We start from the raw sequence: 25168 nt of genomic DNA on the forward strand, positions 1-25168 counted from the left end.
ATGGCGGCGGAGCGGAGTCGCTTCCCGATGGACTCGCCGGTCCCTGCCTCTATGTTCGCCCCCGAGCCCAGCTCTCCGGGGGCGGCCAGGGCCGCGGCGGCTGCCGCCCGGCTCCACGGCGGCTTCGACTCGGACTGCAGCGAGGACGGCGAGGCGCTCAACGGCGAACCGGAGCTGGACCTCACCAGCAAGGTAGGCCCGGGCGCCGGCGCCGGCGTTGAGGGGACCGTCCGGGCGCCGAGGGGTACCGGGCGGTGGGGCCGCGCAGTCTCCGGGGCGACGGCGGGGGCAGGAGGGGCCGAGCCCACCCACCTGTAAGTGCGGGACGCGCGGCGGGCTCCCCGGTGAGGGGCGGCTCCGGCGGCCCGCCGCACCGCTGTCCTTCCCCGGCGGCGCCCACCCGGCCTCCCGCCGTCCGGCTCCCGCCGGGATCACAACCCCTCGCCTCCGCCACGTGGAACGCGGGCGCCGGACGCCGGCAGCTACTCGCGTAGTGGTCGTCCCCACGCGGTGCCGCCTCCCCTGAGATCGAGGGTGGCTCTCCCCCTGGACTGTCCACGGCAGCCCAGGGTCGGAGGTGGCTTGGGCAGGGCGCGCGGGAGGATCATGTAGTCCGAGAGGGGAGCAGGGAGTCAGCTGCGGCTCTTCCTGGTGTTGGGAGAGGAAACATTAAGTAGTCGCTCATTCCGGGAGAAGGACGTCTGAAGAATGTCTACTTTACAAACCCACCCAAAACAAAAGTGAAAGATGGGCAGTGACCCATCATTTCGCCATTCTGGGGGTGGGACCTTATGTTGTTTGACTGGAATAATGAAGGACGATTTAAATCGTGTCTTCTGAGCTCTTGAGAAGGTGGGCAGGATTTAAGGGCTCATCTTCTGCTTGGCGTTGGGGGTGGGAGGAATAAAAAATTAAGTATAATTTGGGACTGGTGTTTCGAAGGTGCCTAACATTGCTAAAGGAAAGAATGCCAACTTTGGGGTCAGACAGGGCTGGGTTCCCTTTCCTGCCCTGCCAGTGAAAAAGGCTCTGTGACCTTGGGAAAGTTTCTTAACCTCTCAGTTCTCCAGCTCCATCATCTTTTTAGTACAGATGCATTGTAAAAACGAGAACTGTATGTAAGAAACCTACTATACTGCCGGTTACATACTACTCAGTAAATGTTTGAAGTGAACTGAATAAACTGATAATTCCCTGTGCAGATTAAATAGCAGCTGATGCAAGATAGAACACCGATACCACCTCCTACCTGTTGTTGAATACCTACAGTAGAGAAGTTTAACGACTTTTGAAAACATTTGTGACTTTCTAGTCTGTGGTGGCAAAATTGCATGAAACTTGGTCCAAACAGGAGAGAACTTTACCTTGCAGCTGATTGATCTCTCCCTCTAGTCTCTGCTGAGCACTTAGAAGCCGGTACTGCACCTTGTCACAGTGGTCCTGTCTGGTGCCTCTAATGCCATAACGAGGCTGGCCAAGTTCAGAGAGGATGGTCAGGGGAAATGTGTGAGGTAATGGGACACGATGCACAAGTCCGAGCACCCAGGTTCAAAGTATAAGCTCTGATGAGTCAACTCAGGAAATTGTAAGAGATACATTTGACTCAAGCAGATGAGCTAGATGTCAATTCATGGCCAAGGTGCTGAAGAAGCCTGAAAACAGTGGGAAGTTGCAGGGCAGAGTTGCAGAGAGTAGTACCTCTATTTCCTGACCAACTTATTTAGTGTTCCAGGATAGGGAAGTGTTGCTTCATCATGTAGCTGGGGAAGTCCTTCTCAGTATTTTAAAGTTGAGAAGCTATATGTAGATTAATACTGATGATATTGAAAAGAAAAACTGATGTGAAGGGAGAGAATAGAGGGGTTGAACAGATTGATTCCTGAGGAAAAGATTAGAAGCTATAAGTTTATATACTTGCTACAATTAAATGTGGAGATGGACATAAGGCTCTGAGAGCTTCCAAAAGGAGAAGCAGTTAGTGAACTGTGGTGGCTAGTTTCATCCAGGAAGATTTTTTTTCTAGGATGATTGGGTGAAAAAAATTGTAATTACCACTTACTGAGCTGTGGACTGGATGCTTTACATGTTATCTTATTTGGTCTTTACAGTGGCCTTAGGATGTAGGTAGTAGTATCTCCAGTTTGTAGATTAAAAAACTGAGACTCAGAGGTTAAGTTCTTTGTCCAAGGTCACACATGAGTGGTTAGAGAATGGGATCTGACATGCCTGTTGGTAAATGGCCTCCTCAGATAAGTGGTTGATATTTTAATGTTATTCGCAGAAATTCGCAAAATGACGGTGCTAATACCCATCTTAGGGGTAATGTGTTTTGTGGATAAAGATGAGTCTTGCAGCAGTTTTTACTGCCGATTCCTAAATAATCGAGATAGCCAAGGCAAGTTGGAACAGACTTCTTATGTTATTATGGGAACCATTGGCCTTGGATGGAGATCTCTGTGAGTTGCAAGCTGCAGGTAGAAGACTTTGGCATGTAGGTGTAAAGCACTACTCGCTTAATTTCTACCTACGATGCCAGATTCTCAGTCATTGTGGATCCTGCCCCTCCCATTAAGCAGCAGGAGGCAGGCTGCTCACACCCTCTTTTCTGTGGGTTGTGGTTCAGACATACTCATTTCAGTACTTCATATAACTCAACTCTCATAAGCCCTTGGGCTCAAAGGCTATTTAAGGAGAGGCAGAGAGGGCATGAGAGGGCTGCCCAGCTCTTTTAGATCAGGGTGCTGTGGGGTTCAGTCAGGGTCTTTGGTCAGGCTCTTGATCTGCTTTGGCTGTGGTGTTCTTCTAGTAAGTGTGGTCCTAAGGCTGTTGGTTTCTCTTCTAGCTGGTTCTAGTGAGCCCTACATCAGAGCAGTATGACAGCCTCCTTCGGCAAATGTGGGAGAGGATGGACGAGGGATGCGGAGAGACCATATATGTCATTGGGCAGGGATCAGGTGAGCCTAGTTTTCCTTTCACTTTACTTTTTTAAAAATTCACTTTCCAAGCGGTTTTACAGATGCTGCTTTTCTACCTCCAGTACTCTACATTTGCATAAGAGGAGATGAAGCACAAAGCAAGGAAACTTCTTGTCCGAGGTGATAGAGTAAGAGTAAGTCACAGTTAGGTCTAGAATTAAGCCTTCCCTAGGCAGCTCTAAGTCTTCCCCTGCAAGCCCGATTTGCAGATCCCATTGCTACTTATTGCCTGCTTAGCAGAGAACCCCTGTGATACTTCTTGATGTCAGCAAGGAAAGGACATCCAGAATTCCTCTCTTCAGCAAGGCTGCCTTGCCCTGGACCATACTGACCATTCGGTGGGGATAGCTGTGATAACAGAGGTCCTCTTTTCTCCCTGTGAGATCCCATCAGACATGTAGGCTTGTTGCTATTCTGGAAGGGACTTGTTATTGTCCTCCCAGCCCCTTATTCCATTGTAATGGGACCCATTGCTTTAGAGGAAGGCAGCCCCCATGACAGAATCCCAGATTATATCCTGGGCTTTTTTCCCCCTGGTCATTCCTAGTTTATATCCTCAATACAAAGCCTGCTTACTCTCATCTTCATTAAGACATTATCTTTGCTGAAATGGCAGCTGGACTTGTTTAATAATTATGAATTTAGCCTGTACCAGATCTTATCTCTGTCATCTTTACAAGAAGCCTAAGTAGGCCTCGATGCATCATTAAGGGACTAGTTCTCTTTGCTGAATGTAGCTTTTGTAAAGGCAGGTAATAGTTCTTTTGTAGTTTGAGTCTAAGATGGAGGAAATCTCAAAATCTGTCTTGAACTATTTGACAGATATCTATTAAGTATCTTAGAAGGTCTTGATACTGTTGCAAAGCACTTTTAGATACTTAAAATCTGGTCTCTGTCCCAAGAAGGAGAGATGGCATATACATAGTTAACCTCAGTAGAAAACAGTATTTGGAAATGCTGCAATAATGACACAAGGAAGAAGGGTTTGATCTCCAAATATTGCTCTGCCTTCCTTTGAAATGTTTCTCATATCTATCCTTTCCTTTCTGTATTTACTGCCACCTCCCCAGTTTTAGGTGTTACCACCTTAAAGAAGGCATGGTCAGAGAGATAGGCAAACCAAGAGGTTCTGTCAAGAAAGAGAGGGAGGGGCTTCCCTGGTGGCGCAGTGGTTGAGAGTCTGCCTGCCTACCCGGTTCGTGCCCCGGTCCGGGAAGATCCCACATGGCCCGTGAGCCATGGCCGCTGAGTCTGCGTGTCCGGAGCCTGTGCTCCGCAACGGGAGAGGCCACAACAGTGAGAGGCCCGCTTACCGCAAAAAAAGAAAGAAAGAAAAGAAAGAAAGAGAGGGAGTTGGCCAGCATTGTCAAGTGTTACAGAGACAGCAGGGAGAGTCAGGTTCAGAAAAAGCCATTCCATTTGGTGACTAGGGGGATCATTGGTAGGCTTTTGAAAGCTTTGGGGTCAGGTGCACACCTGGCCTCCTGTAATAGGATGAACCACTCAAAGGTCACTTCCAGCTTATAGAATTGAAGAAACCACATCTAGATCAGTTCTGACAAGTGTTGGGACTGTTCTTTGAAGACCCAGATTCTTAAAGCCCCCACTCTTTGCTTATTCTTTAATGTGGACTCTTACTGAACTTTACCATACCTCGGTGGCTCACAGTTAATTAACCCTCCCGTGGCACAGCATAACAAGATGGCAAACATTCATTAACACGTATTTTACATACCCAAGCATTATCTTTGCATCTACCAATTGGATGCTATTAGATTCATAGTGACTCCTTCCTGCTGGAATTCTTTAGGGGCAGAAAGAGATTGTAATTAAACAAGTTGAAGATCAAGCAGAAGACTAAAAGAGATGCGAGGCCCCCTGGGTCAGCTTCATCCCTGACTTTCTGTGTGTGCTTGGTGCTTGCCCTCTGTTTGACGCTTCCTTCATCTATAAAATCGGGCAGATGGTACCACCACTGCCCCCACAACCTGAGGCAAGTTTTGTAGGGATAAATTAGACTTTAAAAAAATTCGAAGCAGGGTGGAGGAATGTGCTCTTTAAGTATACATTCTTTTTTTCTCTTATTATTATTATTTTTTTGGGCCACGCCGTGCAGCATGTGGGATCTTAGTTCCCCGGCCAGAGATTGAACCCACACCCCTTGCGTTGGAAGCACAGAGTCTTAACCACTGGACCACCAGGGAAGTCCCTAAGTATACATTCTTAAGTTACGGTTGATATTTTAAAAGGAGGCAATGTGACCTAGCAGTTAGTTCAGGGTCTGGAACCTGGTGGGTCTAAGTTTGCCTACTGATTCTTTTCCTTGTCTTAAAATGGGGATAATAGTAGAATCTAGTCCATGGTGGCATGGTGAAGATTAACACTTGGCATATAGTAAGCACTATATAAATGTTAGCTAGTATTAATAGTTGCAGTAGTAATTTTTTAAGGGTTCCAGGTTATAGATGATTTACCATGAGATTTCTTTCAAAAAGAGCCTTGTTCATTCTTCACATATTAAATCGTGACTTTCTAAGACCCAGGTACTGCATTAAAAGTTCAGGGAGCATGGGAGGAGTGTCACATCTTTGTGGGAGGATTAGAAAAGACTTAAAAGTCTTTCCAAAGGAGGAGGTGCCCCTTCAGTGAATTCTAAAGCATGAGTAGGAGTTTTCTAGGTGAGTGGAGGCAGTAGTGAGTGAGCAGAGAAAGCCACAAGCACAGAGGCATGGAGGCATTGATGAGTGTGGAGTATCTGGTGGACCAGGAGTGATTCAGTAGAGTAGGAAATGTAGAATGTGAGGTTGGGAGTGTCAGGAGGGGAGACTGGACCCAGTCTCCCAGTAGTCAGGGCCCAGATCTGAGGGTCTTTGAATGCCATACCAAAGCGTTTAGACTTTTATCCTAAAATTTGGGGGAGCCTTTGCATTATGTTGAGCAGGAGAGTACATATAAGAAAGGTAAGTCAGTGGCAGGACTGAGATCTGATTAGGTTCCTGCATGGCTGAATATGTGGCCTTTAGTAATTGCACCTCTGCGGCTTTTCTCCTTTGTTTCCACTCCTACAGAGTGAGGAGTATAGCGCGTGCTGGAGAAGGGTAATGTGACTGGGTGCATTTCTGGGAGCCCTGGATGGATGAGGTGACACTGGTGATTGCCTGCTGGTGTGGGGTAGGATCTGAAAGCTGCTCATTGTACCAGAAGCAGGAAAGGTTGGATAGAATTTGGGGGTCTGGCAAGAATGGCAGGGCTAGCTGGCCTTCTCTTAGGGATGCTTCCGAGACCTTCTCTAACCCAGAATATTTCCAGAGCGCAGCTGGCCATGCATTTAGAAACTCCTTGCAGGACTTCCCTGGCGGTCCAGTAGTTAAGACTCCGTGCTTCCGCTGCAGGGGGCATGCATTCGATCCCTGGTTGGGGAACTAAGATCCTGCGTGCCATGCGGCGCAGCCAAAAAAAGAAAAAGAAAAACTCCTTGGCTCAACTGCATCCTCTTTGTTCATTTGTTTTGCATTTTACAGACGTTTGACGAGTTGGTATAGGAAAGGCACCCCCATGGAGCGTCCAGGAATGTTTGAGATATGGCCCTTGTCCTCGAGATGCTTGTGTATAGCAGGGGAAGACACGCATCCAAAACTCTGTTCCATATGGTAAACTTCATAAGGGAGCAGAATGGGTAGGATTTTGACAAGTGGAGATACGCTGATTGGCTTTCTAGGGCAGGAAATACATGAGCAAAGGTATAGAGCTAGAAAAGTGCAGAGACATGGAGGGATGGTGACTCGGCCACCTGCACTGGAACAAAGCTTAGAAGGGGAGGGCGGGGGAGGGGGATGGAAGCCTCTAAGGAATTGGAACTGAGCGCTGCTGGGCCTGGGGAGCCCTTCCAAGGCTTTGACTCGGAAGTGACAACGTCAGAGCTGTGCATTCTTTAGGACCTTGAGCTTGTATGTCTATGCAGGATGGGTTGGCGGAAACAGAGACTGGATTTGCTAAGACCAGTTAAGGATCTCTTGTGGCGATTCAGGTAGAATAATGGCCTAAATCAGGCTGGTGGCATTGGATTGGCAAAAAGAGGAGAGCAGGGACAAGGAAAGGGGCAGGACTGGAGTGATGAGTGTTAAGCTGGGGTGACTGGAACGATAGTGGTGTCATTAGAAATAGGTAAGGCAAGAGGAGGAACTGGTCTGGCACTAAGAGGAGCCCTTGCCAGAGGAAAAGCCTCTAGGTTTGGAATCAGAAGACCCAGGCTCACACGGCCCCTCTGCTCCCTCCCAGCACAGAGACCTCTAGGTTCTGTTTCCCCACTATTAAATGGGAACAGTAATGCCTAACTAATGGGGTTGCAGGGAGGACTAAAATGCTTTATTAATGGTGTTAGTTTTTGTGCTGTTGTTTAAAAAGGGTGTGGATGGAGCTCTGGGAAGAATGACTAGATATGAATGTTTTCATAGTTTTCAAAATGACAGTTGAACCCATAGAATGAGAAGGCCAAGGGGAATGTTTCAAGGATAGAGAAGAAGGCCACTGACTGACTACTGAAAAAGACTGGCATTTGGGGACAGCAGCAGGAATAGCCAGCAGAGGAGACAGAAGTAAGACCCAGAGAGCCAGGAGGTGAATCAGAAGAGTTTGGGTTATAGGCAAGCAGGGTGGGAATGAAGTGCCTCAGTAAACAAAGGGACAGTTGCCAGCAGTGTTGACTGTGAAGGGGTCAAGGAAAGGGCATTGGATGAGCGGGCAGAACGCCACTGATGTCTTGAAAACCAGTTTTTTCCATAGTCATCAGATCAGTGAGAAGGTGGTGAGGAAATAAAGTCAACAAGTGTCCATTACTCTGGAGATGCTTGGAGGAGATGGTAGCTCAGTAGATAAGCTGGGGCAAGGGAAGAGGGGTTGGGTCTCCTTTAGTTTAGGAAAGCCTTGAGCTTGTTTGTAGGGGGAGAAGTGGAAGGGGGTGAGAGAAGGTGCTGCAAGGTCTTTGGAGGCAGAAAAGAAAAGAGGTTGTGGGCACATGAGCCCAGGGAAGGAGAGGAGTGCTCCTAGGGAAGGAGAGGAGTGCTCCCAGGGAAGGAGAGGAGTGCTCCCAGGGAAGGAGAGGAGTGCTCCCAGGACACAGCTGGAGGAGCTGCCATTCTACTGTGGCAATGAGATATGGTACCATGTGGACAGTACCTGACCGGGACTGTCATACAGTAGGCATTCAATACATTAGCGGTTGATTGGTCCGTCCTTCCTCATCCTAAGCTCAGACTCATTTTTTCCAGCTACTTGCTGGACATTTTACCTGAGCCACCTCTGTTAAAAATCTGTCCCTAAACTCATTCTTAAATTCTCTCTCCATTTTCCTTTGTCTCCTGTCATTATCTCTTGCCTGGATTATTAGAATTACTTCCTAACTGGGCTCCCCATTTCTGGTCTCTCGCTTGCCAGCGCTCACTTTACACTGCTGCTCAAGAGATCTTTCTGTCCCATAGCGATCTGATCTTGTTACTCCCCTGTGTAACCCCAAGGCTTCCCACCCTGGTACATATGTGTTTTGCTGCTGTGTGATGTTCGTCTGCCTAACTGTTTCTGCCTCTCATGTGGTCTCCCGCCACTTGACACCCTGCTCCCCGACGCGCCGAGCTGCTTACTGGTCCCTGAACGTGCCATGATCTGCCGTGCTCCATGCTTTGCTCTGCTGCCTAGGATGTCTTTCCTCCTTTCTCCGCAGGCCCATTTTTCATGTTTGGAGACGCAGCTTGGAGTCAGCGCCCTGCAAAGCTGTCCTCAGCTTCCCCAGGCAATGCTAGTTGCTCGTGCTTTACATTCTCTTTGTACAGCTCTGTAGTAAAGCACTCAAGCTGTATTGCAATTAATTAATTTCCTGTCTCTCCCGCTGGGCTGTGAGCTCGCTAAGGGCACCTGTATTCCCAGTACCCGGCCTGAGACTTGGCATAAAACCTAGGAGAGTCTCTGTGATTACTGTTGAATGAATTAATGAATGCCCTGCTTAATGGAGAAGGCTATTATTTATTAACTTGTGCGCAAATTTTTGAAGTATCTGGTAGAGAGAGCCTTGTTCGTCAGTGCCCAGGGTGGGACCTTGTGAGGGGTGGCTGACTGGCAGACTTGATGGCAGGCTGACGTCTGGGCCCTTGTCACCAGATGGGACTGAGTACGGGCTGAGTGAAGCTGACATGGAGGCCTCCTATGCCACAGTGAAGAGCATGGCAGAACAAATAGAGGCTGATGTCATCCTCCTCCGGGAACGTCAAGAAGCTGGGGGCCGTGTGCGCGATTACCTGGTCCGGAAACGAGTAGGAGACAATGACTTCCTGGAAGTCAGGTGAGGAGGCTTCAGAACAGTTCCAGGTCCCCTGAAGCATGACCCTGGGGTCTAGGGCTTCACACAGAACGGTGATTGAGCCTTTGACACCTGGTGTGTCGGCTACACCCTTTTGCTTCCTGAGGCATGGAAGGAGTGTCCAGAGACACCGATAGCTGCATTCTCTGTCTCTGCACTTCCTCATCCCTAAATATTTCCATTTGGAGAGAGTGGGAGAGAGGCCAACCATATGTTCTGTGGCCATTCTGTGGGCTGCATTTGCTTTCCCGTCAGGCCGGGAGGCTTGAAACCAGGGTAACGGAGGAGAGCATTTTGTACCTCTCTCGGCTTTAGGGCTTCTGTCTGGCAGCTTTGGGAAAGCTAGTGGAAGTTAAGGGAGAAAGTCATTGTGGTGGGAACTCAGTTCCTCCTGAGTAACTTTCTACTCCCTGGATACAGCTCCAAGAGCATTCCTAATGTGCTCATCCATGAATAGAAGGGGCAGAGAGCTGGAGAGGCTCAGGGGCGAGCCCGTCCTTATGGATCCGGTTGCGGAGGTCCACTTCACTCACTCACCAACTCTCACACAAACGTATGGGTTTGTGTTCACACAGGGTAGCGGTAGTGGGCAACGTGGATGCCGGCAAAAGCACGCTTCTGGGGGTCCTGACCCACGGGGAGCTGGACAATGGCCGAGGCTTCGCCCGCCAGAAACTCTTCCGCCACAAACACGAGATTGAATCTGGTCGCACCAGCAGTGTGGGCAACGACATTCTGGGCTTTGACAGTGAAGGCAATGTGGTAAACAAGCCAGACAGCCATGGTGGCAGCCTGGAGTGGACACGGATCTGTGAGAAATCCACTAAGGTGATTACGTTCATCGACTTGGCCGGCCATGAGAAGTACCTGAAGACCACGGTCTTCGGCATGACCGGCCATTTACCTGACTTCTGCATGCTCATGGTAAGTGGGGTGCTGCCGAGGAGCGGGGGCTGCAGCTGGGCTCCGGGGCTGTGGTGATATGCAGGTGTTTGACATTGTTCTGAGACAGGGCCTTTTGGTTCAGGGCTTTGAAATTGGGTAAGAACGACAAGTTTTACAGGGGTGCCCAGCCTTCTCAAGGAGCATACCGTGATCTTTCTCCTAGCTTGGGCCAGGAGGAGGTCCTCTAAGCAGAAACCAAGGTGCCATTTGCAGACCTCTCTTATTTTTCGGAGAGGGGTAAGGGAGGGTTTCTCCTGGGGCATTTCTTATTACCTTCAGAAGTGTTTCCTCCTGGGCTTGGGCTACTTTGAGATGACACCAGGCAGCACCCTCAGAGAGGGGGCGGCCTGGGAGGGAAATGGACGAGAGTGCAGATAGCCATTGAGGGGCCTGAGAGGTGGCCTCTTCTGAAGCCTGGAACCAGTGTCAACCAGTCCCACAGCTATTTGCTGAGAAGCTTCTGCATGCCTATCACTGTGCCAGGCCTGAAGACAGAGCAGTGAACAGGGTGTCCCGAGCTCCCATAGAGCTTACAGGCTCGTGGGAAATAGATTTTTAAGCAGCTCATCATGTAGGTGAACTGAAAGGGGAAGGGAGCAGAGGCTTCTGGGCTGGATCATGTTTCGAAGCTCGCATTTGGGCCCCTTTGATCTTCCTGGCCAGAGAGTAGGAGTCTGTGAGGCCCACGGCCTTGGTCACAACTTCCCAGCTTTCACAGAGAGTGCGAGCGAGCGAGTTTTCCTTTGGCAAAAATCCTTCTCAAAACCCTTCCCCATTTCCCAGTTCCTCCAGCTGTCTGTATTAATAAGTGTAGTAAATGCCAACATCTGTTCAGAGCAAACTTGATCAAGTTGCCCCACAAACAGAGGTTTCCAGGCAAATTCTCCCCAGACCGGAGATTAAAGAGAGGCAGAGCACATGTGTGAACACTCTTGTCAGCTCTCTGCCCGAGGTTCTTGCAATCTCATTGTGGTTTTATCTCCCATATCTTTGAACGTTGCAAGGGGCCCTTACCGACCTTGACTGGCTGAGGAAAGCCGCTCTACAAGAGGGTTTCGAAGGAAGAGCCATAGGGTGTATTTGGGGCAGTTGTTGGGTTGGGATTAAGAAGCGTGTAGAAATCAGTTTAACATGAGCGTTCTTCTAACTGAGCCCCAGTGATCAAGGCCCATTAACGGGCATATCCTCACCCCAGATGAAATGTTGCGTATTATCTGACTTTTAGGCCATGAGCTAAATACTAAAAATTTCTGTGGAAAACAATGAAATATTTCATTATTGTTCCATGGCAATCAATTTCCAGAAAAACAAAAACAAAAAAACCTTGAAAATATAGAGACAACAGAGAGAGAGAGCATTCTGTTATCCTGCTTGGGAAGAACAAAAGCAGGTCTGCGTTGGTTAGGAAAGGTGGTTGGAGGGAATGGGAAGAATTAGGAGGGAAATGGTGGAGGTGTCCCGGTGTAGGAAAAGGGAACATGCGTGGGACATCTGTGCTGGTGAGGTGGTAGCTCACCTGGGAATCGTCATGATCAAATGAGAGCATCGCTTGAAGACGCTGGAATGTATATTTATTTTATTTATTTATTATTTTTGGCTGTGGTGGGTCTTAGTTGCAGCACGCGGGATCTTTTGCTGCGGCGCGCTTGTGCTTCGTTGCAGCATGCAGGCTTCTCTCTAGTTGTAGTGTGCGTGTTTTCTCTCTCTAGTTGTGGTGCGTGGGTTCCAGAGTGCATGGGCTCTGTAGTTTGCAGCACGTGGGCTGTCTAGTTGAGGCGCACGGGCTCAGTAGTTGTGGCACGCGGGCTTAGTTGCCTCGCGGCATGTGGGATCTTAGTTTCTCAACGAGGGATCGAACCTGCGTTCCCTGCCTTGGAAGGGGACTTCAGCACTGGACCACCAGGGAAGTCCCTCTGGAATGTATAAAGCCCTGTATAAATATGTCTTGGTGATTTTAATTTTAATTTTATTTTGTTTTAGTAAGTAATACATTCATATGGTACAAAAATTAAAAGGTACCAAAGGACTTAAAGCCTCTCTCCCGCCTGTGTTGTTTCCTCCACAGGCAACCAGTACTTCCAGTTTCTTATGTATCCTCTAGAGATATTTTGTAATCACCCAGCATATATGTGTATATTCTCTCCCTCCAATATCAGACATTCAGAAAAGTTGAAAGAATAGTACAACGAATACCATAAACCCACCACTGGGAGTCAACAATCGTTAACATTTTGCCATATTTATCTGTACATGTGATAGATGCATATGTGGAGTTTTTCTGTGTGTATGTATGGTTTTTGTTTTCTTTTTGTTTGTTTTTGTGGTTGGTTGGTTTTTTGGCTGAATCATTTGAAAGTAGATTATATTATAGACATTGTGACTCTTCACCCCAAATACTTCAGCACACAGCTCCTAAAATACTTTAGCACACAGCTTCCTACTGTTATTGCAACCAAGAAGACGAACAAGAGTTCCCTAATATCATACAATATCTAGTCTAAAAGTATTTATGTTATCTCAGATGTTCCCCCAAATGTCTTCTAGCTGCTTTTTTCAAACGGTGATCCAATCACCACTCTTTGTGATAGCATGCTGTATACCACCTTGCTTTTTCCCATTAAAACATATCTTAGAGATTATCCCACATCAGTTAAGAGTTTCCTCTTTCTTTTGTATCGCACACTTGTGCATGTCTCTAATTTATTTAACCAGCCTTTATGATGATATTTTAAAACATTTATTGTTACAGGAAGGAATGGTAACAGTAGTAACAGCTGCCATTGCTTTTTATAAAAAATAAATTTATTTATATTTATTTATTTGGCTGCACTGTGTCTTTACTGCTGCACATGGGCAGTACTCTTTGTCACGGTGCATGGGCTTCTCATTGCGGTGGCCTCTGGTTGCGGAGCACGAGCTCTAGGTGCACAGGCCTCAGTAGTTGTGGCTCGCGGGCTCCAGAGCACAGGCTCAGTAGTTGTGGCACCGGGGCCTAGCCGCTCTGCGGCATGTGGGATCTTTCTGGACCAGGGCTCGAACCCTTGTCCCTTGCATTGTCAGACAGATTCCCAACCACTGCGCCACCAGGGAAGTCCCTGCCATTGCTTGAATACCTAATTCGTGCTAGTTGTGTGCTGGACCTTTGACATATGTTTGGTCATTTAAACCTAAGTGACCCTCTAAAGTGAATATTATTATCCCCCATTTTATAGATGGGGTAACTGGGGGCCAGGGATGTTAAACTGAATCCACTTTGATGACTTTGTTTTCCCAGACTGAGTTTGTCTTTTTTGTTGTTTCGAAGTCTCCTCAGATTTTGATAGCCCACACTGTTAAATTGGAGGTTAAAGCAATCTGTGCCCAGCCCAGCTTTCATCTACAGCCATTTTATTTCTGGCCTAAGACTTGTGCCCCCTGTGTCCTGTTCTGATGGTGGCCTCAGAGATGGGAGTTCTCTCTTACCTCAGCCTTCTTTGAGCCCCTGTGCCCACCCAGCAGCAATCTCTGTCTCCCTTGTCCTGACAGTTCTTTCTGTGTTGGTGCAGGTGGGCAGCAATGCTGGCATTGTGGGGATGACAAAGGAGCACCTGGGCTTGGCATTGGCACTCAATGTGCCTGTCTTTGTGGTGGTCACCAAGATTGACATGTGTCCTGCCAACATCCTTCAAGGTAAGTGAAGCCAACAGCCAGTAGCAGTCTCTCTGTTTGGGGCAGTCACCACTGTGGCTCCTTGGTGATCTGCTACCCGGAATTTTCTGTTTCCTTGTATTGTGCTTAGACCTTGGCCTGAACGTCCATCAACCCAGAATCTTTTGCTTTCTCCCTGTTTGCCTCTTGGTCTGAGCAGAGCTTAGAGTTATCTCCTGCTCATTGTTCCTTCTGGTTACAAATTCAAGGTCCTTGAAATCCCTAATCTGGCATCTCTTTTCAGATGGTTCCAGGCAGAAGGGGTTGGGTTTTACCGTCTAAGCTGGACATACATGGAGGCATTTGGGCAGAGAGTCTGATTACCTTTTAGCACCAAAGGTTTCAAAACAGTGTTGCAAGACTAGGCTTTCGTGCATTTCTCCCCCATTGCTAAAGATGGTGGAAGAGAAGTGAAGACACATCCTTTTGGAGGGCCTCATGAGGACTTCTACAGGTGTCTCAATGTCCTAGAGATCCTTTTGTCAGATGAACTTTTTTTCCAGGAAGCAGGGCATTCTAGGAACAACATTGTCCTTCTGGTGGACCCCAAATCACTTGCTTATAGGATGCAGGTCTTCTAGAGACTCTGGAGAAACCTGACAGGTTTCAGACTTATAACCTTAGCAGACAGTCCCCATCTGTACTCTCCTTCTACTCTAGCAAGCACTTACCCACCCAAAGTTTTGATCCTCCTTTTGCTTCTCCAGGCATTATGGCATTTAACACTGTCCATCTGTTTGTCTCCTGCTTGCATCAGTAATGAGTGGACCTGTCTTGCCCTAGAAGCCTGGCCAAAGAGAAGGCTATGTTCCCCTAATTTCGTTCCATTTTACCCTTTAAGAAACCTTGAAGCTGTTACAGCGCCTGCTGAAGTCGCCCGGCTGCCGCAAGATCCCTGTGTTGGTGCAGAGCAAGGATGATGTGATTGTTACAGCCTCCAACTTTAGCTCTGAGAGGTAATGGGTAGGGAGCATTCACTTCTTCCTTTTATTTATTTATGTATTTTTAAATATTTATTTATTTGTTTGGCTGCGCCGGGTCTTAGTTGCGGCACGTGGGATCTTCATTGTGGCATGCGGGATCTTTTAGTGGTGGCATGCGAACTCTCAGTTGCAGCATGTGGGATCTAGTTCCCTGACCAGGGATCGAACCCGGGCCCCCTGCATTGGGTGCATGAAGTCTTAGCCACTGGACCACCAGGGAAGTCCTGGGAGCATTCACTTCTGCACAGGCACAGAGATTGGTTGAAATAGAAGATTGTGCTCTCAGCAGTGTTGCTCGGGGGCTGTATCAGGTGACCCAGATTCTGAGGTGCTGGTCTCACTGAGGTTGGAATCCCAGCTGATATTTCGGTGTCCTTATCTGTGAAATGGGAATAATACTACCTTCTTCATGGGGCTCTTGTAAGTGTTGGAAATGGTGTATGTAAAGCACTTGGCACCGTGCCTGGCTGCTGTGTGATAGATACACAGCCATTTTTAGGATGGTTATTATTAATTTTTTTACACGGTTGTTTCTCAAAAGCTCTCTAATCACAGATCAGTTTTGGCATTTACTCATTAGCATGTCCTTTGATTCTGTAAAATTTTTTTTTTTTGACCATGTCGCGCAGCTTGTAGGATGCTAGTTCCCTGACCGGGGATCGAACCTGGGCCCTCAGCAGTGAAAGCGCCGAGTCCTAACCACTGGACTGCCAGGAAATTCCCTGATTCCATAAATATTTATTGGGTGTTTGTTCTGTGCTGGGCTTTTCATCTAGGCATTGAGGAGTCAGAGCTGACTTGGGCATAGTCCTTGTCCTCAAGGTGGTCGGCTCCTTGGTCAGAGATAATCTCTTGATAATAGTAAATTTTGTTAACACTGCTCCTTCTCCCAGAGTCTTGGGGCTGCTTAAGTACAGGACCCGGAGCAGCCTGACATTTTGGCCTGTGTCTCTGCCCTGACGCTGTCTTCAGTACCAGCAGTTGGCCAGCAGAGGGGGTACGTTTCAGTCGACCCCATTTCAATTCATTCATTTTATTGAGTGCCTATTCTGTGCTGTCCCTACTCCAGGAGCTGTGGGAAATATATAATTCCTGATCTTGAGGAGTTTGACTAATCGTGAATAGGAGATATAGAGGCCATTCAGATAACAGACAGAAAATCAGATGTAGTCACGTGTAACAGAGACACAAAAAGTTCTCCCAAGACATACAGATAGCCAATAGGCACATGCAGTGTTGCTCAACATCGTTAGTTATTAGAGAAATGCAAATCAAAAGTACAATGAGGTACCACCTCACACCAGTCAGAATGGCCATCATTAAAAAGTCTACGAATAAATGCTAAAGAGGGTGTGGAGAAAAAGGAACCCTCTTACACTGTTTGTGGGAATGTAAATTGGTGCAGCCACTATGGAAAACAGTTCCTCAAAAAACTAAAAGTAGGGGGCTTCCCTGGTGGTGCAGTGGTTGAGAGTCTGCCTGCCGATGCCGGGGGCATGGGTTCGTGCCCCGGTCCAGGAGGATCCCACATGCCGCGGAGCGGCTGGGCCCGTGAGCTGTGGCCGCTGGGCCTGCGCATCCGGAGCCTGTGCTCCGCAACGGGAGAGGCCACAACAGTGAGAGGCCCGTGCACCGCGATGAAGAGTGGCCCCCGCTCGCCACAACTGGAGAAAGCCCTCGCACAGAAACGAAGACCCAACACGGCCAAAAATAAATAAATAAATTTATTAAAAAAAAAAAAGAATCCACCTGCCAATGCAGGGAACACGGGTTCGAGCCCTGCTCCAGGAAGATCCCACATTGCCACGGAGCAACTAAGCCCGTGTGCCACAACTACTGGGCCTGCACTCTAGAGCTCGTGAGCCACAACTCCTGAGCCCATGTGCCACAACTCCTGAGCCTTGCTCTAGAGCATGCTCCGCAACGAGAAGCCACCGCAATGAGAATCCCGCGCACCGCAACGAAGAGTAGCCCCTGCTCTCTGCAACTAGAGAAAGGCCACGCACAGCAACAAAGACCCAATGCAGCCAAAAATAAATAAATTAAAAAATATATATATCCTGTGACAAACCATAATGGAAAAGAATATGAAAAAATACATATATGTGTATAACTGAGTCACTTTGCTGTATAGCAGAAGTTAACACAATGTTGTAAATCAACTATACTTCAATAAAATTTACAAAAAAAAAAAAAGTTCTTTGAAAACTCAGAGGGAATGAAGAGTGCCCATCTGGGAAGGATTCCCTAGAAGAGGCGGTGCTGGAAATGGGCTCTGCAGGATGAGAGGATTTGGTAGTTGGATAAGAGGGAAGGAATTCAGGCAGGGGGTGAACAATTCAGAGTGAACAAGTACATGGGAACAGAAAAGTACCAAGGTCTTAGGAGAAGGGAGGGAGTGTTCTCTGGTCTGGCTGGAATATAGTAATTTGAGAGAAATAAACTGGCAGAGATGTTGGGAGGAGGGATTCCGGCTGTCTTTTCTGCAGTGGAGAGTTGGTTAAGGTTTTAAGGATGTATGTGCTTTAGGAAGAAGAGGCAGTCATGATCGCTCGAAATAGGGTAGTGGTACCGAGACAGAGAGGAGGGGACAGGTTTCAGAGACAAAACTACATAGGAGGAGGAGGCCTCAGAGCAGGTCTGGACAGAAGTAGGTGGGCTGGGCAGAGGGCCTGGGAGGCCAGTGAAGGGGTGGTGGGACCCTTCGCAGCAGCAGCCGTTCCAGGAGCCCTCGTGCTGCTCATCCCCTGTCAGGCAGGAGTTCGCCACCTGAGCGCCTTCTTCCTCTCTCTCCACACACTCCCCACCTTAGGATGTGCCCGATATTCCAAATCTCCAACGTTACAGGCGAGAACCTAGATCTGCTGAAGATGTTCCTCAACCTGCTCTCCCCTCGCACCAGTTACCGGGAGGAAGAGCCTGCTGAGTTTCAGATTGACGACACCTACTCTGTCCCGGTGAGTGGGTTCTGGTGGACTGAATAGGGCGGGAGGCTGAGTGGCGCTTCCTGCAGGGGTGCCGGGGCGAGTCTGTAGTGCCAGTGGACTTACTGGACCGGGGTCTTGTCTGCAGGGTGTGGGAACAGTGGTGTCAGGGACAACACTGAGGGGCCTGATCAAGCTGAATGACACGCTGCTGCTGGGCCCAGATCCTTTGGGTAACTTCCTGTCCATTGCTGTCAAATCGATCCATCGCAAGCGCATGCCTGTCAAGGAGGTGCGGGGGGGCCAGACGGCCTCCTTCGCGCTGAAGAAGGTGAGTGTTGATAAAACCAAGAACTCCCCTCGGGCTCCGTGTTATGCTAGGCTCCGGGTCATCTCCAGTCCTCACAGCCGCTCTGCAAGGCAGGGATTACTGACCTCACTTTTACAGATGAGGAAACTGAGGCTCAGGAGAGCCTGAGTGACTTGCCCAGCATCCGGGGAGAACACCGGGACTTAAACCTAGGCCTGCCGGCCTCCTGAGCTCGGTGAGGGCAGCTGGGAGCCTTCCTGTGCTTCCTTCTTGCTGGGGTCCTTCTACGCGGGGCTGTTGAGTCCATGCCAGATCCTCTTGCCATTCAGCTTTCAGTCTCCTGGGGATTGGGGTCAGTGCTAGCTCCTGGGTCATTTGCACCAGCCCAGTTAACCAGCAAAGCCGGATTTTCTGTGGGCTTCCCAACAGCCAGATCACGCTCGCCCTGTTTCTCCTACCTGAGTGCTTGCCTGCCTTTGCCCTCTCGCCACCCACTTAATTCTGACCCGTCTCGCAAGTCCTGGCTAAAATGCCACTTTCTGTGTGAAGTCTTTCCTGACCCCCCAATAGCAGTGTTGAGGCTTCCCATGTAGCACTGAAGCAGGCCTGTGGCCCAGTGCAGTGAGAGGTCACGGCCAAGTTGGGGTGGTAGCAGTTCCCAGAAGGAGTCCTGGTCCTCTGTGACCAGGGGGTGAAGCCAGAAGGCATTATTGTCCCTGAGGTCTGGGATTCTCTCTCATTCAGATCAAGCGCTCGTCCATCCGGAAGGGCATGGTGATGGTTTCTCCACGCTTGAATCCCCAAGCATCCTGGGAGTTCGAGGCCGAGATCCTTGTCCTTCACCACCCCACCACAATCAGCCCGCGGTACCAGGCCATGGGTAGGTGTCTAAAGGCACTGCCAGCCTGAAGCCCCCTGCTCTAGCTCCCCCTACAGTGTGCTCCAGCAACCCAAACCCCAAAGTTTCAGCTGCAGCCAAAAGTCAGGTCGCGGCCCTGTTCAGTGATACCATCCCGTCTGTTCCACCCACGAGCTGTGGCTTGTGGTTTATTCATTCTTGCAAACACTAACCAAGCACCAGCTCGGTGCTGGGCTCTGGAAACCCAGACCTGCCCTCAAGGACCTCACACTCAGTCCTTCAGCAGACATCTACCAAGTGCTGCAGTGTGCCAGGCGGGGTTGCCAAGGTGCTGGGGACAAAGACAAGATGGGCAAGGGCCCTGCCATCGAGAAGCCCCCAGTCCGGAGAAGGCCCGCATGCAGACAGAGTGCCCTGTGTTCAGGAGCTAGGGACAAGTGGGTCCGGGGACAGGCGAGGTCTAACTGGAGGGAGAAGTGGGAGGATGTGAGGCAGGATCAATCCAAGAACGGGCCTCCAGTCGCTTAGCCTCACTCTGCCCTCTGAGGTCTTCAGCCTGCCACAGCTCGAGCTTGTTTCATGCTTTCACCCACTGCCTCCCCTGCCCTGAGGCCACTGAGTGGCTCAGGCCTCTCCTGACTTCCTGGCTCCCTTGGCAGTGCACTGTGGGAGCATCAGGCAGACAGCCACCATCCTGAGCATGGACAAGGACTGTCTGCGCACCGGGGACAAGGCCACTGTGCATTTCCGCTTCATCAAGACCCCCGAGTACCTGCACATAGACCAGCGGCTGGTGTTCCGGGAAGGCCGCACCAAGGCTGTAGGCACCATCACTAAGGTACGGCCGGGCAGACCACCTTGCCTGCCTACAAGAAGTGCCAGGGGCTGCTCCAGTTCTAGACTGTGAGCACAGAACGCTCTGCTCAAGAAGCCTGTGAAATCTTACTGACTGCCGGGGGCAGAGGCACCAGTCCCTACCTTGGGAGAACTGGAACAGCGCCGAGGTATAGCCTCAGTGCCATCTTCTCTGCTCTCCTCAGAGGTTTCCCTAGACCTCCTGTCTTTCTGAGCTTTGGTAGTGACCATGGAGGAGAGAAGGTGGAGTTGAGGTATGGCAGTCCGTGGTGGGAGAATGTCTGGGCCTAGCCAGTGTTGGCCTCTGAGATGCTGGGCACATGCTCCGATGGTCTGGCTGGGGCCGTGCCCTTAGAGCAGTGGGTCCAGTTGGAGTGAGTGCTGGATAGCAGTGGGGCATGGGCTTGAGCTCTTTGTGTCCTGGAGCGCACCTTATGCCCTCTGCAGACTTCATCCATGGCCTTGAGTAGTGGCACTTGATAGAGTGGTTTGACCCCTGCTCCATATATCCTGTCTGAGATCTTGGAATCAACCTCAGCCTTGCTTTTCCTCCAGAATGGCCTTCCTTAGGCCCATCCACGTCACTAAGACTGCAGAGTGTGTTGAGTGGGGAGGGTCATCCTCGGAGGCCCCCTTGCTTCGGGCTGGCTGAGGGTTTGGCAGAAGCTGCCCGCACGTGCTGTGATGCCCTTGGGGATGCGGCTGGGCCTATTCGCTGCTTTGTGTGAGGTTGAACTTGAGCCATAAGGGAAGGCTCTGAGTCAGTCCTTCCTGGGTGGTAGCTCTTAAGATTTTTGATGGCCACACTCCAAATATTTCCAGCTCCTGAGACACTCACTTGATCTCTCTGGCAGGCCCAAAATTAAAACTTACCCCAGGCTCTTGTTACAGGGGCAGCAAGAGATAGAGTTGATGCTCTGGGCAGGCTGGACCCCAGCCTGGGAGCTGGGCTGAGTAGGAGATGGCTGAGGTTCACAGATTGTCTGTGGGAAGAGCAGCTGGGGCAGGGAACAGGCTGGAACCCTTCTGGGCTGGGCTGAGGCAGGTGAGACATCGGCCCTGGCACGCTGAGTGGAGAGGACATCTCTCCACCCCACTGCCCTGTCATCGCCCTCCTGCCACCCACCTCGCCCAGGCCCAGCCAGGCCACGGAGTGAGAGGTCCCTGAGACCTGAGGGGCGGGGCGGGGGCAGCTGAGCCCAGGTCACTGCCTGCAGCTCTGTCTCATCCCCCACCCCCTTGGCTCCTGCAGCTCCTCCAGACCACCAACAATTCCCCAATGAACTCCAAGCCCCAGCAGATTAAAATGCAATCGACGAAAAAGGGTCCCCTGCCCAAACGAGAAGAGGGAGGTCCCTCTGGAGGGCCAGCAGTAGGGGCACCCCCAACTGGAGATGAAGCTTGCTCTGTAGCGGCTGCGCAGCCAGCTGCATCCGGCAGTCTCCAGCCACAGGTGAGTGTGCTTCCCAGGCTGGTCCTGGGCCCCTGACGGCCTCGGGCGGGGTGGGGGCGAGGGCATGGCCGTGGAGGTGACCCATAGGAGAGCACCGGCAGCCTTCACCAGTCTGCCACGTCTTTGAGTTCCTAGATGGGTGTTTGCCACAACTCCAGGTCCCTAAGTGCTATCTAAGTGTGAGCTTTTTGTCTCAAGGCAGTGTTTTTCAAACTGAGATGTGGCGTACATGAAATGAACTTAACGGGTCCTGACCAGCATTTAGTTTTAATGAAAGAGAATAGAAAAATGTCAGCGTTTCCCTGTCATAGTAAGAGTGAGCATTGTGTGTGTGAGAGTGCAAGTGATGTATGTGCGTACTGCAGCCCAAACGTCTGAAAGACGCTGCCTTAGAGGGTCCTCCTGGCCCCTTCCCTGACGTGACACTTCCTTAGGGGTAGGTGGTCTTGGGCCCTGTCAGTGTGGCTCTCACTCGGCACCTCCTGCCAGCGTTGTCCCCTGGAGTCCTCTCCTGGTGGCCCTCACATCGCCCCTTTCCAGCGTCTCTTCGTCCGACTCCTCTTTGAAGAAGGAAGCTTCTGCCTGGACCTGTCCTTTCTACTCTCCCTCCCCGTCGAGTCTTTCCTCTGACTCCTTCATTTCTTTTTTCTTCCCACCTGTCAGCAGTGGCACACGTTAGTTCCTGCTCACTCTGTGCTTCTCTGAACGGCTCCTCTCACCGTGATCACCTGTGACCCACCAGCTGCGAGGAAGGCAGGGTGGGCGCCGGCTCCATCTGGTGGAGGGCGTAGCAGATGGCTGCTCGCTCACCTCCTGCCCCCGCTCCCCGCTGCCCCTCTGCCGTCCTGTCCTGCCCTGCTCCCGATGGGCCACTGCTTCTCAAGCTCCTTCTTCTCTCTTTCAGCCCAAGCCCGGCAGCGGGGGCCGGCGACGGGGGGGCCAGCGTCACAAGGTGAAGTCCCAGGGGGCCTGCCTGACTCCCGCCAGCAGCTGCTGAATCTCCCCCAGCCCACCTCCACCACCCAAGGGATCCTCGTTCTCTGGCCACCACTCCACCAGATGGGCCAGAGCAACTCTGACCACCGCTCGCCCTCCCCCAGGCCGCACCCGGAGCCTCGTCATTCCCCCCACCCCCGTTTTCCAGGGGGTTGTAATTTATAAGCTGAGGAAGGTGGCCAGACTTCTGGAGGACTGACCATCTCCAACTCTTTTCCCCACCTTCTTCCTCACTCACACCTTTTTTGTACATCTGGGCCCTTAGTTTTTATTCTTTTTATTATCTATCTATCTATCTATCTAGTGTGCGTGTGCGTGTGTGTGGGCGTGTGAGGTGCAGGAGTACGGCCGGTCAGGGCCTGGCAGTCTTTCCCCTTTCTCCTCCGTGGCTGGCCACCAGCCTCCAGGAGCTAGCTGGCTGCCTGTCTGTCCGTACGTTCGTGTGTCTCTGTGAGAACCTTTCAGGGCTGTCAGGAGCCGAAGCGCGCCCTCCTTCCCTGTGCTCACTCTCCAGTGCGCCTGGAGCCCCGCCACGGAGCCGCCTCCAGGCTGCTGCCAGAGCAGGGGGCCGTCCTTCTGCGACTTGGGGATCTCAGCAGCGTGGAGAGCGGTGGTCCCCCTTTTCTCTTTCTCCCTCGTTTCCCTTAAAGCCCCAAACAGGTAATGCCAGAAGCTCTTAGGCTGTAACTGTAGACGTGTGGAGGGTGTTAGTGACTGAGTTGTAGGACCCTCCTTGCCCCTCTGACCTTGCCACTGACCTGAAGACAGCTGTGGCTCTTCTTTCCCCTTGGAGACAATCCTTTGTTTGCCTGGCTGGCTGGGGTGACTCCTCTTCTGCTGAGTCTGCCGAGCTGGGGCTCTCACCTCGCCCTGGGGCCGCCTCCTGCTTGGACTTTGACTCTGATTCTTGTTGGGCCTCAGGGCACTGATGATTGGGCCTGGGATCCGCCTGCTCAGGGTCACAGTCAACAGCACCTCCTGTTGGCGGGGGTGCCAGGTGTTCCTCTGAGCCAGGCCAGGACTGGAACCCCTCCTTCCCTGCCACATTGCCCCAGCATGGCTGCTACAGGAGCCCAGCAGTGAAGGGCCTGAGCCCCAGATTTGGAAGCTCCAACTGGGGTACAGGGAGAGCAGGTAGGAGGTAGTAAAAAAGATTCTTCCAGACCCAGCTCAGAGCATTAAGCCCTTTGGAAGAATCGTTGCCAGGGGTGGGGGTGGTGTTGCCCAGGCCAGAGATGGTAGCATGGGCCCCAAACCAGCCTGCTCGGAGCTGTGGACTGAAGCCCTCTCTTTAGGGTGGACTGATGGGCAGAGATATGTTCTTTCTCTAGCCTGGGACACCCAACTGGCTGGGTCCTTCCTCAGCCTCGCCTCCCTTCCATGCCCAACCCTTCGCCGCCACTCCTGCTTCCGGACTGCTGCTCCCCTCTCCTCTCCTCCTGACTGTTTCTAGTTACCACTGACCTGTGGCCATGGACCGACCAAACCAGCACACAAAATAAAAGTTTGTTCCAAGTTGACGGTGTCCTGTTCCCTGCCCAGCCCCTCCAGGTGGAGGTGCGGCCACGGGGAACTCCGTTGCTCTGCCTGCCCTAGAGCCCCCGGCTGCGGGCCGGGCCGGGAGGGGCCCAGCTTCTCCTGTCAGGCAGGCATGGCTCCAAAACCCAGACTCCTCCGCCAGCTGTGACACAGGACAAGTTGCCATCCTCTGAACCTCAGTTTCCTCATCCACAGCAAGAGGTAAATGCCTGCGTCAGGTTGTTGCGAGGATTCAGCGAGAGAATGTGTGTGAGGCCCTGATGTGCCCAGCACGTGGGCGGTACCCGGTGAATAATGGTCATCACACTGCTTACCACCCACGCCGGCTCCCACGTCCATGGCAGAGGCCGCAAGCTGGGCAGCAGGCTCGAAAGGAGAAATGTGGCGTGGACGCGTCTCTGCTGTTCAGCTGGGGCTGTGCCAGGCATGTCCCTCGCTTCATGTTCTTTGATGTTCGCGGCTATGAGGGAGGTGGCGGTAGTTACGTTTTTCTGGTTGAGGACACTGGAGCTCAGGGGAACAGTGCCCCCAGCCCCCAGTCATTCCAGTCACCCACTCCAGCGGTGTCCTTCAGCCTGTCCTAGTTCCATTGTCTGCTGGCTGTTCCCCTCTTGAATTTTGACTCTGGTTCTGCTTACAGGGGCCGTTGCCCAGAGGTGCCTTTGTAATAGGAGTTCCAGCCTCGAGCAGCACCCTGTGCTCTCTGTCCCCACGGTGGGTGCTGTGGAATTTGTGTTTCCACAGGACTTGGCCATGGGGGACCTTGGAACAGGCAGAACCACGTTTTGTTGGAACTCTCCTGCCGCTGTGAGCGTAACCACTTCCTTTACATTTTGCAGCTGTGGCCTCCACCCTGGCCTCTGCCTTCCAACACTCAGGTCCTGCTGATCTCTGTGGTCGCCAGGCCCACACCTGCCAGCCAGGGAGCTGACCGCAGCGTTTCATTGTCGTTAGCTGGGACTACAAAGGTCCCATATGGGTCTCAGCCCTACCAACTATCTATTTGGAACAAAACGCCAGCCCTTTTGTTGTTGATGAAGAATAAAGTTGTTAATCCAGTCACCTCAAACGGCAAATCCTGACCCTTCTGTGACGCAGCTAACACGTGTGGCATCTTTAATTCAGCCAGGCCCGCTGTTCTGGCTTATCGGCCTCCCCAGCACAGAACAGGCCACAGGAAGTGTGCCATGGTGCAGGGGAAGCGCAGGTTGGATTGGGGTCACGGGACGGACCATAGAAAAGACGGTGTGAGGGTTGTGCCATGAGGGCCTCTGAAGATTTGGACGTGTGCAG

General features: G+C 51.1%; 1 protein-coding gene across 3 annotated transcripts; it reads left to right on the top strand.

Annotated features, from left to right (window-relative positions):
- GTPBP1 (GTP binding protein 1) lies at window positions 1–24917 on the top strand (the record flags this gene model as incomplete). Of its 3 annotated transcripts, XR_014297397.1 has the most annotated exons (13): window positions 1–192; window positions 2843–2954; window positions 9126–9306; window positions 9900–10248; window positions 13815–13938; window positions 14798–14912; window positions 17752–17896; window positions 18012–18194; window positions 18918–19053; window positions 19692–19870; window positions 21140–21340; window positions 22245–24076; window positions 24715–24917. XR_014297397.1 is itself a non-coding variant. In XM_082665136.1 (12 exons), the coding sequence occupies 12 exons, from the start codon at window positions 1–3 to the stop codon at window positions 22335–22337; spliced, it is 2010 nt and encodes a 669-aa protein (XP_082521262.1). In that variant the 3' UTR covers window positions 22338–24917. The 3 variants fall into 3 exon arrangements, 2 of the variants coding, with proteins under 2 accessions (XP_082521262.1, XP_082521263.1); XM_082665136.1 differs by having other exon boundaries at window positions 22245–24917; XM_082665137.1 differs by having other exon boundaries at window positions 23879–24917.
- Window positions 24918–25168: the final 251 nt, after the last annotated feature.

Source organism: Grampus griseus, assembly GCF_964374135.1.
Source record: "Grampus griseus genome assembly, chromosome: 11".
Taxonomy (NCBI): domain Eukaryota; kingdom Metazoa; phylum Chordata; class Mammalia; order Artiodactyla; family Delphinidae; genus Grampus; species Grampus griseus.